The sequence below is a fragment of the Neoarius graeffei genome, chromosome 1 (assembly GCF_027579695.1).
Source record: "Neoarius graeffei isolate fNeoGra1 chromosome 1, fNeoGra1.pri, whole genome shotgun sequence".
NCBI lineage: Eukaryota > Metazoa > Chordata > Actinopteri > Siluriformes > Ariidae > Neoarius > Neoarius graeffei.
Genome location: NC_083569.1, coordinates 52068697 through 52086912, shown reverse-complemented (window position 1 = coordinate 52086912; position 18216 = coordinate 52068697). Strand labels below are relative to the sequence as shown.

General features: G+C 41.3%; 1 protein-coding gene across 5 annotated transcripts; it reads left to right on the top strand.

The window, feature by feature from the left end:
- Nucleotides 1-5603: 5603 nt before the first annotated feature.
- On the top strand, nt 5604-17906 carry trmt10a (tRNA methyltransferase 10A). Of its 5 annotated transcripts, none has more exons than XM_060934114.1 (8): nt 5604-5658; nt 6043-6205; nt 8826-8988; nt 9122-9193; nt 9275-9349; nt 12930-13079; nt 16662-16767; nt 17453-17906. In XM_060934114.1, the coding sequence occupies exons 2-8, from the start codon at nt 6063-6065 to the stop codon at nt 17713-17715; spliced, it is 972 nt and encodes a 323-aa protein (XP_060790097.1). In that variant the 5' UTR covers nt 5604-5658; nt 6043-6062; the 3' UTR covers nt 17716-17906. The 5 variants fall into 5 exon arrangements, with proteins under 5 accessions (XP_060790097.1, XP_060790126.1, XP_060790136.1 ...); XM_060934123.1 differs by having other exon boundaries at nt 5607-5658; nt 6046-6205; XM_060934134.1 differs by lacking the exon at nt 5604-5658 and adding an exon at nt 8621-8685 and having other exon boundaries at nt 6093-6205.
- Nucleotides 17907-18216: the final 310 nt, after the last annotated feature.

Genomic DNA, 18216 nt, shown 5'->3' with positions numbered 1-18216 from the left:
ATGTAAACACTTCAGTTGGAAGAAAGTAAACTAACTGGAACAAATTCTGAATGGAAATTTTACCCAACTGAATGTGATGGGTAATCATTTTAGTAACCTATAAAGAAGAAGAAGAAGAAGAAGAAGAAGAAGAAGAAGAAGAAGTTCCATGTAAACTTTTGTATCTGATTACTTTCACTATCAGAAACTGTGAGTTCATTCTGGCCATGTGCTTTACAATGCATTCCTTATGCCAAAAAACAAACAAACAAAAAAAAACCAAGAAGACAGAGTCATCTATATCCCCCGCCCTATATACCAACTATATACCAAGTTTCAAGATATTATGTCACATTTTTAAAGTTGTGCTGCAGGAAACCAACCCTACCTCTTTACACTGAACTCAGCAGCCCATGGCATAAACCCACCAGACCTTTGGTCCAGGTGAGCTAAAAATTAAAATTTCTCACATTTCTTAGTATCAAAAGGCACAGATACATTACTTCATCAACACATGTACCAACTTTCAAGACCATACCACTCATAGTTTTCAAGTTCTGCTCTGGAAATAAAACCTACCCCTAAGACTAACCTGAGAGACGAAGTCTGAAATTGTTTCCATGGAAACATGAAAAATTTAAATTTCTCAAATTTCTTAGTATGAAAAGGCACATCTACATCACCTTGTTAACATCTATACCAAGTTTCAAATCTGTACTGTGAATAGTTTTGGATATATGCTCCAGAAACGAACAATGCTCTTAGAAACGAAGTCAAAATCAATTTTTTATGTAAAAATTTGAAAAATACTTTTTTTCAAAAATCCAAAATAGCAAAAGGCACCAGTTCACATGTTGCTTGATATGTATACAAAGTTTCATTAAGATGTCTTCAGTAGTTTTAAAGATATAACCCGGAAACAAAAACATGACCGGACAGACGGACGGACAGACAGAACTCGTTTCTATATCCCCTGCCAAACTTCGTTTGGGCAGGGGATAAAAAAGTAATACAACTGTTCATGTTACAAATTTTCATTGTGAGGTTTGGATAGACAGTGGGATGGGGATTAAATTAACATTTTGAGACAGATAAGGGTCATGAATCGACCTCAATACAGTTGCCTCAGCATTGTCTCAAGATAGCCCAGTTTAGGAGACAAATAAATGGTTCATTTGGAATCTGCAATAAGAGTGAATTCATTCAGACTGGGAAAAATCCTTGCACGTAAACAGCCTGAGAGTTCAGGCCTGTATCCCAAACCTCATTCTATGCACTAAATAGTATGAATGACTGAACAAACAGAATACTTTTTATAAAGCATGTCATTCTTCTTTTAGCATTTTAAATCTTAGAGTGGAGAAGAAAAGCATGTGTGTGCTGTAGCTACTCATAATATAATAACTGCCAATAAATCTCATCTCATTATCTCTAGCCGCTTTATCCTGTTCTACAGGGTCGCAGGCAAGCTGGAGCCTATCCCAGCTGACTATGGGCGAAAGGCGGGGTACACCCTGGACAAGTCGCCAGGTCATCACAGGGCTGACACATAGACACAGACAACCATTCACACTCACACCTACGGTTAATTTAGAGTCACCAGTTAACCTAACCTGCATGTCTTTGGACTGTGGGGGAAACCGGAGCATCCAGAGGAAACCCACGCAGACACGGGGAGAACATGCAAACTCCACACAGAAAGGCCCTCGCGGGCCATGGGGCTCGAACCCGGACCTTCTTGCTGTGAGGCGACAGCTCTAACCACTACACCACTGTGCCGCCACCAATAAATCTATAGTCCATATTTTAACAGCATCATCTAATATTCAGATTAGTGACACTTGAAAAGACAGTGTCCTACAGATCATAGCCAAGAATTCTCCAGCTGGGGTGAGAAAAACTGTATAAAACTCACAAGAAATGGATTAAAAAAAAACAATTAAATTGACCTCTGGAATATGTTGATGACGTTAATTCTTGGGACAGTTTAGAATCATGTTAATATGTTAATTTTTCTTGGAATAAAAATTGCATTTGACTGATAGCTTCTGATTTTCAGTATATAATAATACTATGGTACTGTAGATTAGTTAATGTAATGTATGTATGTAAATAAAATATGTATTCTATGTAATAAGCTAATGTTGAGCTGGTGGTGTTTACAAGTAAACCTCACAAAGCTTTATTTAATGTAAAAATATATGATTATGTAATATACAAAATATGTACTGTTATCTGCTACAGGCTGTAGCATAATATACATTATAAGATATGTACATTTATATTTACTTAGTATTAATGCAAAGTGATTGCTTGAGAGGGGCAGCACGGTGATGTAGTGGTTCGCACAGTCGCCTCACAGCAAGAAGGTTCTGGGTCCAAGCCCAGTAGCCAACAACGGCCTTTCTGTGTGGAGTTTGCATGTTCTCCCCGTGTCCGCGTGGGTTTCCTCCGGGTGCTCCGGTTTCCCCCACAGTCCAAAGGCATGCAGATTAGGTTAACTGGTGGCTCTAAATTGACCGTAGGTATGAATGCGAGAGTGAATGGTTGTTTGTCTATGTGTCAGCCCTGCGATGATCTGGCAACTTGTCTAGGGTGTACCCCGCCTCTCGCTCATAGTCAGCCGGGATAGGCTCCAGCTTGCCTGCAACCCTGTAGAACAGGATAAGCAGCTACAGATAATAGATGGATAAATTGACCGTAGGTGTGAATGTGAGTGTGAATGGTTGTTTGTCTCTACGTGTCAGCCCTGCGATGATTTGGCGGCTTGTCCAGGGTGTACCCCACCTCTCACCCACAGTCAGCTGGGATAGGCTCCAGCTTGCCTGCAACCCTGTAGAACAGGATAAGCGGTTACAGATAATGGATGGATGGATGGATGGATAAATTGACCATAGGGGTGAATGTGAGTGTGAATGGTTGTTTGTCTCTATGTGTCAGCCCTGCGATGATTTGGCGGCTTGTCCAGGGTGTACCCCACCTCTCACCCATAGTCAGCTGGGATAGGCTCCAGCTTGCCTGCGACCCTGCAAAGGATAAGCGGTTATGGATAATGGATGGATGGACGATTGCTTGAGAACAGCAAAAGACAAAAACTGGTCCACAGGATGATGCAAATTGGATATGGCTCAGAATTCAGTAAAAATCCATTCTGGTTTTGGCCCATTGTCCATTTGGACACTGGGTCAGATCTGTCCTACCGAACTGGCCCAATTAAGTCAGAGGTCTTATCCTTGTGTGTGCACAGAAAGGGAACCTCAGGAGGCAATTTTCCTGATGAAAATAGGTTTGAAATTCCCACTGCACTCTGGTGGATTTTGATTTTCACATGCACTTTGGTGCTGTTCCAGCTGATATCAGTGCAGCACAGTCATTTATTACCACAAAAATAGCAACTGTGTACAAATGTGCCCAAACACAATAACAACACATCAGCATTAAGTCAAGTTTATTTTTATAGCGCTTTTAACAATAGACATTAACCAGTCTCTCTCTCTCTCCAGAGCTAGTTGACCACCTTTGCCAATTGGCTGGTTATTTTCCAGATTCCTTACTTCTCATCTCATCTCATTATCTCTAGCCACTTTATCCTGTTCTACAGGGTCGCAGGCAAGCTGGAGCCTATCCCAGCAGACTACGGGCGAAAGGCGGGGTACACCCTGGACAAGTCGCCAGGTCATCACAGGGCTGACACATAGACACAGACAACCATTCACACTCACACCTACGGTCAATTTAGAGTCACCAGTTAACCTAACCTGCATGTCTTTGGACTGTGAGGGAAACCAGAGCACCCGGAGGAAACCCATGCAGACACGGGGAGAACATGCAAACTCCACACAGAAAGGCCCTCGCCAGCCACAGGGCTCGAACCCAGACCTTCTTGCTGTGAGGCGACAGCGCTAACCACTACACCACCGTGCCGCCCTGATTCCTTACTTCTCATCTCATTATCTCTAGCCACTTTATCCTGTTCTACAGGGTCGCAGGCAACAGGGGTGGATCTAGAAAAATATTTATGGGGTGGCAAGAGGGGGGCAGGAATTTTTGAGGGGTGGCAACATATTACAGACGTATATATACTGAATTTAATCACAGTTATCACAGTTTGATGACAAATAGTATGTACACACTACAAAAGGGCACGGGCTGCCATTTACAAACTCATACAGACAAACTTAATCTCATGCTTTTATTGTTCACGAAGAACACACATTCTCAGATGAGGTCTATACCGTTTCTGGACAGTTTTATACTGTATATGCAAAAGAACAGATACTAAAAAACAACAACAATAACAACACTGCTTCAAGTTCAGCATGATTTAAACCATTTACACCAGTGTCACATTTTATAGTTTTTTTTCTCACGCTTTGTAAAGGCTCACCAGTGAGCATAACATGAACTTGTCATGCCTACAACAGCTGAATGCGGCGATTTCCATGTTGCTCAGCAAAACGCTTCACATTACATGTATAGTTAGCTAAATAACGTTCTCCAACCTGATTTTTATCCTCTCAAAATCAGCATCGCAACTATGCTAGCACTGTTCATTCATTATAATTTCATTTCTTGATAGATAGTTAATCAGTTTTTACCCCTTTCCTCCCGTGTCTCCTTTCCTCGCGACTCCTGGCTCCCTCGCTTCGCGCCTCTCAATTTTTCAAAACAACCAATCTCTGGCGTTATCTCGTGCTGCATTCGCCGCAGTCAGACATTGGAAATTCGCGCACGTAAATGTCAAATTGGCCGTAATTTTTCTTTGAATTCGTCGCTGCCAACTGGGGTGGCAACAGGGATGGCAAGGCTTTCTTTTAGGGTGGCATTTGCCACCCTATGCCACCCCGATAGAGCCGCCCATGGCAGGCAAGCTGGAGCCTATCCCAGCTGACTACGGGCGAAAGGCGGGGTACACCCTGGACAAGTCGCCAGGTCATCACAGGGCTGACACATAGACACAGACAACCATTCACACTCACATTCACACCTACGGTCAATTTAGAGTCACCAGTTAACCTAACCTGCATGTCTTTGGACTGTGGGGGAAACCGGAGCACCCGGAGGAAACCCATGCAGACACAGGGAGAACATGCAAACTCCACACAGAAAGGCCCTCGCCGGCCACGGGGCTCAAACCCAGGACCTTCTCACTGTGAGGCGACAGCGCTAACTGCTACACCACTGTGTCACCCTGATTCCTTACTTGATTTAATAAATGTTTATTTGCCTCTCTGTTGTGTTGTTTTCTTAATAATAACTGTTCTATGATGTAGCATCTGTGGTGGAAATTCAGTAACAGTTTCCATCCACCAGCACTGAAGATGGTCTGCCAGTTTGACCAGGCTTCCCTGTGTTTGGGCAGCTAGTATCTAGACGTGGTCAGACTAACTGAATTTTTCAGTGGAGTTACTATAAACTAAACATTAATATACATTTTAAAAAGTTCATTTAGTATATGATTTTGGATCACAATAAGTAAAATGGTTTGTAAGCTACTGTATGTAGTTATTTAGTTGGACAATATTTCTCCTCAGAGCATGCGCATTAAAATATGAGTCCCGTCCCTTACCAACATGGCGGACCATGATGACGTTCTCGTAACACCGCCGGCGCTTTTAAATGACGTAGACACGAAGCATGCAGCCTGGTTGGAAATAAAGTAAAGCTAGCTGGAGTTTGGTATGAAGTTTGATTATCATCGTTTTAAATATTTTATCCATGCATGTAACATTTTGAGGCATTTCTATGTCTATTTACAATCTGATGATGTCTTGATTCAAATTATTACTTATGTCAGTTATTTTTGACACACTGTAAACCTACCTGTCAGGCTAGCTTGGTGATGTCAGTAGACCAGAGATATACTGTAACAGTCACTGTTTTGGTTGGAAATAGCATAAAACAAATTAAAAAAAGATGCAATAAATGTCAGAAATGCCGAGCATAAATATTAATGTTTAAACGGTTTAATAAGTAATAAGATTAGGAAGGCTGCCTCATGTTTCTGTTTTGTCTGTCTGATTTTGCAGGCAGTAGTTTTCTTTACTTTTCTTTTATTTTCAGTAGGAATTAGCAGCGGCATCATGTCCTCGGATGCAGTCGGTGATTCCAGAGCTGATGGAAATGAGCAGGAGATCCAGGGTGGAGGAACTGAAACACTATCAAAGAGACAGAGAAAAAAACTTCTCAAACAACAGCAATGGGAAGAACAGAGAGATCAGCGCAAGTAAGCATGGCATTAAGAGTCAGATAAATGATTAGAGGCCAAAAAAGGGGGGGTGACTCAGCAAACACAGAAGGTTTCCTTAACATTAGCATTTGGTTCCCCTTTGGTTATTTTTATTTTTTTCCAGAATTATTCCACAACATTCTGGGAACTTTCCAACAGCGCGCATGTGTTTTGTTTTTTGTTCCTTCCCTTGAGCCGATACGGATTATTAGTAATCAAGGACACTGATGACCGATATCTCATCTCATCTCATTATCTCTAGCCGCTTTATCCTGTTCTACAGGGTCGCAGGCAAGCTGGAGCCTATCCCAGCTGACTACGGGCGAAAGGCGGGGTACACCCTGGACAAGTCGCCAGGTCATCACAGGGCTGACACATAGACACAGACGACCATTCACACTCACATTCACACCTACGGTCAATTTAGAGTCACCAGTTAACCTAACCTGCATGTCTTTGGACTGTGGGGGAAACCGGAGCACCCGGACGAAACCCACGCGGACACGGGGAGAACATGCAAACTCCACACAGAAAGGCCCTCGCCAGCCACGGGGCTCGAACCCAGACCTTCTTGCTGTGAGGAGACAGCACTAACCACTACACCACCATTTGTAGTTTGGGGAATTGACAAGAATTCAATTCTTACTCACAGCTTACATCCAATGAACATGATGTTTAATATTAGAACGTTATTTAAAAAAAGGCAATTTGAACAAAAACTGTGTGAAAGGGTTTACGGACGACAGCTGCTTCATTTCTGCGTTTCTCACAAACACTGAAAAGCATCTTTGATTCCATTTATTCAACACGTCATCCATATTTCTACCAATCCAATAACATTGTGGGTGGGACATAGAGACTACAGAAGTGTTACGTCACATTACATTACAGACATTTAGCAGACGCTTTTATCCAGAGTGACATACAGCATACCCGGAGCAGTTGTGAGTGAGGTACCTTGCTCAAGGGCACATCAGCCATTCCTGCTGGTCCAGGGAATCAAACTTTTTGGTCCCAAAGCTGCTTCTCTAACCACTGGGCCATGGCTTTGTATTTCTGCCAATCCAATAACATTGTGGGTGGGACGTGGAGACTACAGAAGTGTTGGTTGGTTGTAGTTGTTGTGTCATCCACATTTCAAGCAATCTGATAACGTTTGGATGGATCAAAAACGGGTCACTGGGCCAGGTTACAGAAGTGTGTGGGTTTTTATCCCCCGCTGGCCGAAAGGCCTGAAGGGGGATTGTCATGGCTAAGTAAGTAAGTAAGTACCTCCCTCCCTCGAAGGGTTCTCACCTTCTGAAATCAATTCCTGTCACAATTTTTTGGAGGAATTTCATGAAACTTGGCAAAATGCTTTGTTCTAGGACAGTAATACACATATTGCGATTTCGTTTGCAGTATATTGTAGAGGGGGATATTGTGCTCTCGGAGCACTCTTGTTTTTATCGTTGTTGCATCAGATATGCGCATACATAAAAATGCTTTTATCGGCAAGGAAACAAGTTCAAGTGCTGATACTGATAATTGGAAATTGGCTCTGATTATCGGTTGTCTCCCATTTTCTATTCTGGAAGACAAAGTCAGGTGCTGTACATGAAACATTTTGGGAACTTGAAAACGTAACTTTTTCTTTTATGGTTATATGACAACCGACAAGGTAGGTTTGCCAAAGGTTGCTTTTAGATTTTATTTTTTGTAGCTGCAAACTAATGTTCCTGCTTCTGATGGCCCATTACACATTAAACATTTACATAGATATTACAACAGATAGGATACTGTGTAGAATATATTAGAAAGGTAGATAAAACATTTCAAAGGTTTCCAGAACACTCGACAAACGTCCTCTGAATCATCGCAGGTTACGCAAGGTGGTCACATGATTTAACGTTTACGAGAACTTCACGAAGACTTTCTCGAAACAACTATGTGTTGGAACAAAGTTCCAGAGACTTTCACATTATTTTAGAGTTTGCTAAACCATTACGGCAGTGTTCTCTGGACCATTCTCCAGATCTTCCAATTATTTAAAATTGATGGGAACATTAGGAGAACATTCTCTATCTCATGATGTGCTATAAAATATAACTCCTGAGAGAAAACATTCCTGGAAACCAAATAGGAACTAAAAAAATCCATTCTTGGATTATTTTTGGAACCAAAAACAAACAGGTTCAGAATGTTCTTGGAAACTATAACTGCGAGCTGAGTATGGATATGAGGACATTGAATGTGTTTGGGGGGGAGAAGCATTATTTGATCCATGGGAATTCTGAAAGCACACTGCTATTGGACACACACAAGCACTTTGTAGCTGTTGTATCTGTTTGTGTGATTTTTCCACTTGTTGAAGTGATCACTCTAAGCCCAAGATCCTTAACCTGCCATTGATTCTTTTCTATTTGCATCCAGTTATTTTGTCTTGGTCCAAATGATTTAAGCCAGTGGTTCTCGAGATGGGACCCACCCATCAAGGGGTTTGTGATTTTCTTCTACTTTTGGTTACAGTAGTGGACAATCTACAGTATTTATGACTGAGTTATTATAATTATAAACCTCTAGTGTGTCTCTCTGTTTTATAATATTACCTTCTACTTCTGTGTCCTTGATCATCCAGGCAGAAGCGCAAGGAGCGGAAACAGCAGAGGAAATTGGAAAGACAGGCACAGGCTGAGGACAGGTCAGACTGTCCTGACAGGAAACGTGTTCGCAAAGAGGCAGAGCCCAGTCCTCTCCGTCTGGTCATAGACTGTAGCTTCGACAGCCTCATGATGCTCAAGGTGGGACCTGCTCCACTCACAGCTCAAACTTTTGCTGAAGTCAGTTTTAGTCATGGAATTGCAGGTCATGCATTAAGCAGTGTTCAAATAGATGCATGAATCCATGATTTGAATAAAGCTACTTAATATTCAGGATGTAAAGAAACTTCATAAGCAGATCCAGAGATGCTATGCGGAGAACAGGCGAGCAGCACACCCAGTCCAGGTAAAGGGTTCTCATTAGTCCTAAAACATCCTTACTGTAATTAGAAGCGTCATTTTGACTCTTAAACTCTGTCTTGTACAGTTTTATATAACAAGCCATGGTGGACAGTTGAAACAAAATATGGATGAAATTAACAAAGGCTGGGTCAACTGGAAGGTAAGGGCTTGGTTTGATATCGACAGTGATGATTTTATCATTCATAGCACACTGAATATCAGTTTTATAAAGTCCACCCCTGACCTTATAAATAAACTAGCAGGTTACCCGGTGTTGCCCAGGTTTTACAAAATTCTGGGTTGCCCCCAGACTTCCATGTCAAATTTGTTGAAGATCTGTTGAGAAATGGTGATGTTAACCCAAGACAAACAAAAATCCAAACATCCACCACCCAGGGGCCCACCGGGGACCCCTGGGGCCCAAATATGGAATTTCTGAGTTCTGCCAAATTGTGACCATCTCCTGTACCTATGTCAGGCCTGGAATTTCGTCATTTTAGGGTCAAGGCCACTTGGCCTTTTGTGCTGTCAATTTTTTGAGGGCACCAAGGCCAAAAGCCAGGGCACCAAGGCCATAAAATAAAACAATGATTTTAAGTTCACGTCTATAATGAATTTAATTTAAGGACTAATGACTCTTCTGAGGAAGATTGGAGTCTCAGTCGAAACTATCAGGCAGGTAAAGAAACATCTACACTATGTCTGAAGATAAGAAAATATTGAACACATCTAAACTTATCAATCCATCACTCACTTCAAAAATTGTAAAACTTATAAAACCTATATCCTCCCATCATTTTTGTTCAATTGACACCGAATGTGCAAGAGCATCTTCAGACTGTACTACTATGCAGATTTTTGATTAATCAAAATTGAGCCTGGAGTTCATCAAAATGTTTGACTGTAGATGGAACATATACTCACATGCAGGCTACTGATTAACCCATAAGAGCCCAGACCGATTTCTCAATCAGGGAAAATTATTGAGGAAATAAAATGAACTAAATAGACGACAAAGAAAACATTTCTGACCTTTTATTTTTTAAAATAGCACTTTCGAGTCCGAGCCACCACTGATGAGTTGCTCAATAAGAATCCAGAATGTCATCAAAAGACGTATTTTTTTCTCAATAGACGCAGGTGATGTTAAAGCCTATTGGCAGTCACGAGGCAGACTACAAAACTGCAGGGCATCAAGGCCACTGTGGCCTTACGGCAGATATTTTTTTTCAAGGGCACAAGGCCAAATTGAGAGGGCACGAGGGCCATGGCCCTCGTGAAATTCCTGCCCTGACCTATGTGCCAAGTTTAGTGAAGATCTGTCAAGAGTTTGTGTTGATAAGTGTAATGTGAAAAGCATTGAGAGAGGGGGTGGGTGGATGTTGTGCCCCCCAGGGACCTCCCTGGGGCCTGTACATGGATTTTGTTTATATCTGCAAAATTCCGGGTCATCCCCAGACCTACTTGCCAAATTTGGTGATAAGCCATCAAGAAATGGCGACCTTAGCTCAAGACAGACAAACAAACAAACTTTGCCACTTATTATATAGAAAATTGTAAATCAGATCATTTGACTGTGTGGCATAAATGAGACAGAGCAGCATTTCTTGCATTATTTAATGTTCAGTTGACATTTTTGCAAAGAATTGGCAAAATTCCAAAAGTGACCTTAGTGACATTTGTTTGAAAATATGATACTGGGATTTTAAAGTGCCACAGTTTTATGGGGTTATTGTGAAAGTTGCAGAAAAGAAAAGGAAAAACTATCATGAGTCTGCAGTCCTGTAGACAAAAACAAGACGACTGAAGGAGAATGACAAGAATCTCATAAGGCTCTGGTCATACTACAGCTCGCGATGGGTTTGCGAATACTTGACGATGAAAAATTGGTAGCATCGCCACCAGTTGTGCAATACACAGCGATTGTTCTCCGAGCTTCACAAGTTGTTTTTTGTTGTGTCTCTGCCTCATGAGTGGCCAAAAACATCGTGAAAACTTTCAGTGCATGCACTGAAATTTGGTGGTGATGTTTTTGGTGGGAAACTAAGCAGCAAATACTCGCAGATGGGTTTGGGAATACTTCCTGAAGCTCAGGGAACCTTCGTCAAGCCTTTTGAGATGTATTTGTCTCAAATCCATGTCCCCGATGCTCCTCATCAACATAGTGGCTCGGCATAGCCTAACCTTCTCCGAAAAAGTGCATTTACATTCGGTGGTCCTTTGGAGCACGTTGTGCGCACACTTAGGACCCAGTTGTTATGAGAAACACCTGATGCTGATTTGAATGCAGTCAGCATGCACATATAAGGATGCTGTTTTTTAGAGAGACTTTGTGAAATATTCTGTTAGGTATGCGGCAGTAGACGGAAGTAACATCTCATTATCTCTAGCCGCTTTATCCTGTTCTACAGGGTCGCAGGCAAGCTGGAGCCTATCCCAGCTGACTACGGGCGAAAGGCGGGGTACATCCTGGACAAGTCGCCAGGTCATCACAGGGCTGACACATAGACACAGACAACCATTCACACTCACATTCACACCTACGGTCAATTTAGAGTCACCAGTTAACCTAACCTGCATGTCTTTGGACTGTGGGGGAAACCGGAGCACCCGGAGGAAACCCACGCAGACACAGGGAGAACATGCAAACTCCGCACAGAAAGGCCCTCGCCGGCCACGGGGCTTGAACCCAGACCTTCTTGCTGTGAGGCGACAGCACTAACCACTACACCACCGTGCCGCCACGGAAGTAACATGACAGTGGTAATGCTAATACTTTGCAAAGCCTCTGTGTCCTTATATGTGCGTGCTGATTGCACTCCAGTTTCCCCCACAGTTTAAAGACACGCAGTTAGGTTAACATGGGGTGGCCTTAGGCTGAAGTGCCCTTGAGCAAGGTACCTAACCCCTAACTGCTCCCCGGGCGCTGTAGTGTGGCTTCCCACTGCTCTGGGTGTGTGTTCACTGCTTCAAATGGGTTAAATGCAGAGGATGAATTTCACTGTGCTTGAGTGTGCATGTGACAAATAAAGGCTTGTTCTTCTCAAATCAGCATCAAGTGTTTCCCATAATGACTGGGTTCTGTGAGCGAGCACACCCGCTTGAGCGAGCGAAGGCGTGACAGTCAAGTGTTCGCCTGCTGTGTGAGCACAACTTTTAGCTCGCCTGTATATCACTATTCTTCATCACCAAAATGCCTCATTTTTATCGATAAAGCATCGCGAGCTGTAAGGTGACCGTAGCCTAAACTAACTTCACAACCAGATGATTCGCATCCAAATTCAACATTAGTGTAGAGAATGTAGTCACAGGACACACCATATATTACATTACGTTGAACTGGCTCCAATAGCCAGTGACTACATCTGATGAAGTACAAGAAAGCCCATTTCCAGTGGGGACAGGATCATCGAAACTGCACTCGAGAAGTGGAATGTTGGCACAGTTGTACATTTGGGTATTAGCTTTCTTGTTAAAATTGAAGCATGTATGTGGAACCTGTGCAGTGTGGCTTAGAAGGATTGTTGTGATGCAAACCACAAAGCTTAAAGCTGATTTCTAATTCTTAAATATGTACTTTAATTTATCTCAATATTTGTAGTCAGAGTGAGCAGAAAATCATTTGCAAGTCGCAGGTTTTTTTGGGGTTTTTTTTTTGGACAATTAATCACCTGCCAAATGTCATTGTGACAGGTTTAATGACAATACACATCTTTTCTTCTTCTCTTTAAAACTCACAGGATGTCCATATCAAGTCAGAACATTTTAATGAAGTCTTAAGCAAAGAGGATCTGGTGTACCTCACCTCTGATTCGCCCAACATTCTCCACGAACTTGATGAGACCAAAGCCTATGTGATTGGAGGACTGGTGGACCATAACCACCATAAAGTTAGTTTCCAGTGTTTGTGTGATTACGGTAACATAGAGATGTTTTCACGTGTTGTGTTTTTTGACATGTGGTGCATTACCAGATGTGCAGGTCACACCACACAAACTGATCTTGAAGTTGATTTTCATGAAAATCCTTCCATTAACTGAGGTATGTTAGGGATGCATTGATGATGATACCAATACCATGTCGATGCTAACATTTGATATTGCAGGATATTTAGCAGTTATTCCACGAAATCGAGTCGTACATGAGCTGATAGCCAACGAGACGCGTAGCACCGAGTTGGCAATAAGCCATGTACGGCTCGATTTCGTGGAATAACTGTTTTATTCTATCCACGTTCACTGGATTTTGAGAAACGGAACATTTTTATTTTTTGCAAATTTGATAAATAAAAACTTTATAAAAAACGTCCAACAAAATAATTTCCCCTTAGAATGTAAACAAATCGGTGAAATGACAGTAGCAATTTGTGAAAAATGTGATGATAATACTTGAAAAATAAAAAAAGATACATACAAATACATTAAATACTTTCTCATATATATATATATATATATATATATATATATATATATATATATATATAATAACCCCGATGCCAAAAAAGTTGGGACAAAGTACAAATTGTAAATAAAAACGGAATGCAATGATGTGGAAGTTTCAAAATTCCATATTTTATTCAGAATAGAACATAGATGACATATCAAATGTTTAAACTGAGAAAATGTATCATTTAAAGAGAAAAATTAGGGCATTTTAAATTTCATGACAACAACACATCTCCAAAAAGTTGGGACAAGGCCATGTTTACCACTGTGAGACATCCCCTTTTCTCTTTACAACAGTCTGTAAACGTCTGGGGACTGAGGAGACAAGTTGCTCAAGTTTAGGGATAGGAATGTTAACCCATTCTTGTCTAATGTAGGATTCTAGTTGCTCAACTGTCTTAGGTCTTTTTTGTCGTATCTTCCGTTTTATGATGCACCAAATGTTTTCTATGGGTGAAAGATCTGGACTGCAGGCTGGCCAGTTCAGTACCCGGACCCTTCTTCTACGCAGCCATGATGCTGTAATTGATGCAGTATGTGGTTTGGCATTGTCATGTTGGAAAATGCAAGGTCTTCCCTGAAAGAGACGTCGTCTGGATGGGAGCATATGTTGCTCTAGAACCTGGATATACCTTTCAGCATTGATGGTGTCTTTCCAGATGTGTAAGCTGCCCATGCCACACGCACTAATGCAACCCCATACCATCAGAGATGCAGGCTTCTGAACTGAGCGCTGATAACAACTTGGGTGGTCCTTCTCCTCTTTAGTCCGAATGACACGGCGTCCCTGATTTCCATAAATAAATTCAAATTTTGATTTGTCTGACCACAGAACAGTTTTCCACTTTGCCACAGTCCATTTTAAATGAGCATTGGCCCAGAGAAGACGTCTGCGCTTCTGGATCATGTTTAGATACGGCTTCTTCTTTGAACTATAGACTTTTAGCTGGCAACGGCGGATGGCACGGTGAATTGTGTTCACAGATAATGTTCTCTGGAAATATTCCTGAGCCCATTTTGTGGTTTCTGATACAGGAGCATGCCTGTATGTGATGCAGTGCCATCTAAGGGCCCGAAGATCACGGGCACCCAGTATGGTTTTCCGGCCTTGACCCTTACGCACAGAGATTCTTCCAGATTCTCTGAATCTTTTGATGATATTATGCACTGTAGATGATGATATGTTCAAACTCTTTGCAATTTTACACTGTCGAACTCCTTTCTGATATTGCTCCACTATTTGTTGGCGCAGAATTAGGGGGATTGGTGATCCTCTTCCCATCTTTACTTCTGAGAGCCGCTGCCACTCCAAGATGCTCTTTTTATACCCAGTCATGTTAATGACCTATTGCCAGTTGACCTAATGAGTTGCAATTTGGTCCTCCAGCTGTTCCTTTTTTGTACCTTTAACTTTTCCAGCCTCTTATTGCCCCTGTCCCAACTTTTTTGAGATGTGTTGCTGTCATGAAATTTCAAATGAGCCAATATTTGGCATGAAATTTCAAAATGTCTCACTTTCGACATTTGATATGTTGTCTATGTTCTATTGTGAATACAATATCAGTTTTTGAGATTTGTAAATTATTGCATTCCGTTTTTATTTACAATTTGTACTTTGTCCCAACTTTTTTGGAATCGGGGTTGTATGTATTTATTTATTCTTCTTTAGGGTTTTTTGGTGGTTGGCAAACCAACTTGAAGGTGCATTACCGCCCCTGACTGGGCTGGAGTGTGGAACAGGAGATATGGGGGGGGGGGCTATAAATTCTTTTTATTTATTTATTTATTTATTTAGGCTATTTCTGTTTCTTTTAAATACTTGATAATTTTTGGGGTTTTGTTTTCGAGTAGAGTTTTTATTTCTTCCTCAGTTGATTTAGTAACACGCGCCACCATTTTGCTTTTCTCTACTCATGGTATATGAGTTGATATCCTAGTAGTAGAGTCGCCAATCAGAGTGTGCGATTGCTCATATCCAGTGCATGTGGATAGAATATGTGAAATAAGCCTAATATACAAGATGATAGAAATCAGGATGTATTTCATGAGCACATGATTCACGTTCTGTTAAAATAAAGTGTCGTATGTGACGTTCATTGCCAGCACACTGCACCAACCAATGCTGCTGCCAGTATTGGATAAGTGAGAACACATGTTTATAGACAATCCTAGGTCAGGGAAAGTAACAGCTGTTGTTAGCCAGTACGGTGTTCTTGATGATCAGCTGCCTGTCAGTCCTAGACAAAGGATTCTGACGCAATTAAAGCACTAAAACAGTTTAAGTAACTCGTTTCCACCATTAGTCCAAGGTAACTAATGAACCTTGCAAATACATTTCATTTAAATCAGCCAGGTAATGATGTAAAGAATGAGCCAAGTAGTTGAAGTTCGTGGACTTTTCATGGACACTATAGAAACCAGGGGGAAACGTAAACGGAGATATTTAACACCTTTGATTTGAGTAATAGTAAGTAGATTACTCATCCTGGTGTTCGAACCAATGGGTACCAAAAAAACCTGCATTTGCACTCTATCTGGAAATAAAAAAAACGTATCAATGCAGTCCTACTGTATATTTCCACGTAGTAATGTCCATAGTGGGAGGGTGGCACGGTGGTGTAGTAGTTAGCACTGTCGCCTCACAGCAAGAAGGTTTTGGGTTCAAGCCCAGTGGCTGATGGGGGCCTTTCTGTGTGGAGTTTGCATGTTCTCCCCATGTCCGCGTGGGTTTCCCCCACAGTCCAAAGACATGTAGTTAGGTTAACATGGGGTGGCCTTGGGCTGAAGTGCCCTTAAGCAAGGCACCTAACTCCCAACTACTCCCTGGGCGCTGTAGCATAGCTGCCCACTGCTCTGGGTGTGTGTGCATGTGTTCACAGCTTCAGATGGGTTAAATGCAGAGGACAAATTTCACTGTGCTTGAGTGTGCATGTGACAAACAAAGGCTTTTTTCTTCTTCTGATGTATTTCATACAAGCTTTTTCCCCCTCTTTCAGTATGTTGACCCTCTTGTGTCATGTTTTTTAGGGAGTCTCTTTTAAACGGGCTAAAGAGCTTGGAATTGCTCATGCTCAACTTCCACTGGACAGTTTCGTCAAGATGAACAGCCGCAAAGTGCTCGCCGTCAACCATGGTTAGGCTGGACACCTCTCTCTCTCGGGAACACAAACATTTTAACAAGAATAGTTATCATTCAAAATATTTTTTACACTGTTTTGATTGCACTGCAAACAATGGTCTTCTCATGCACAGTTACTTAACACTTTTGTCAACATGGCTCAATTTCTTTATCATTTGACTCGTCATGTGAACTTTCCAATCACTATTTCAAAAAAAAAATTTAAATGATGTTATTGAACTCAGTTTTCACAAAATATCGTAATTTGTTAGTGTCTCACAAGCAACAAATCATGATATTTTGTTCAACCTTGTCCAATAATTGCTTAATACAAGTATATGCAACATTTGGATTATTTATGAAGCATGTAATTGATAAACACAGGAACCTCAAGCCCATAACAGAAAAAAGTGTTCTTGTGCATTTCCGTTTTTAAATCAGTACAGCAGTCTCGTGAACACTCGTACCTGCCACGGAGCCTGTAGTGGAATAAAGCCCACATCCGTCGACTGAAAAGCTATTCCAACAAATTGTTATTTCAAAAGATATTGTTTCTTATGGCTACTGGTAACTATGTCTGCGTAAATGGTTTCAAGTGGTACCATTACCAGCAGAAGCTACAAGGTTAATTTATGTTAAATGAAATTGAAACTGATTACAGTTCAATATAAACCTGGTGATACCTTTTATTCTGCCTTAGTGTTTGAGATCATGTTGGCATATCTGGAGAAACGTGACTGGCAGGAGGCCTTCTTCACCGTCCTGCCCCAGCGCAAAGGTGCTGTACCTGTGGACCAAGAGAAGAAACAGGAGCAGGATGAGGATGAAGATGAGGAGGACTCCGATACATGTGTGCCAGGGACATGTAACCATGAAGATACAAAGGACCAAAGAACTGACAAACAGGAAGAACATGAAACTCAGCAAAACCAGTCAGATTCATGTGAACAGACTGCTGTGTAAGAAGTGGTCACATATTTTATTTTATATATTATATATTTTCTCTTGATTTTTGCCAAGACTTGGAATGACTTCTGTTGGAAGATGTTTTAGTTTTGCTTACTTATGCCTAAGTTATCAAGATTTTTGTTTGAACAGTGATGAAAGTGATTTGAAGATCTGAACGTTGATGTGCCAATAAAGTTTAGATCTAATCTCCTGCCAAATGTACTGTATACAGTACCAGTCATAAGTTTGGACACACCTTCTAATTCAATGGCTTTTTTCAATTTTTACTAATTAAAAGACACTTCATGTCTTAAAGTAGTGATGGATGTCGTTTCTCTTTACTTAGTTGAGCTGTTCTTGTCGTAATATGGATTACTACAGTTGTGGAATAGGGCTATTTACTGTATGTTTATTATTTACTATTTGATCTCAAACACATTAAGAAGGCAAGAAATTGCACTAATTAACTTTTCACAAGACACACCTGTAAACTGAAAAGCATTCCAGGTGACTACC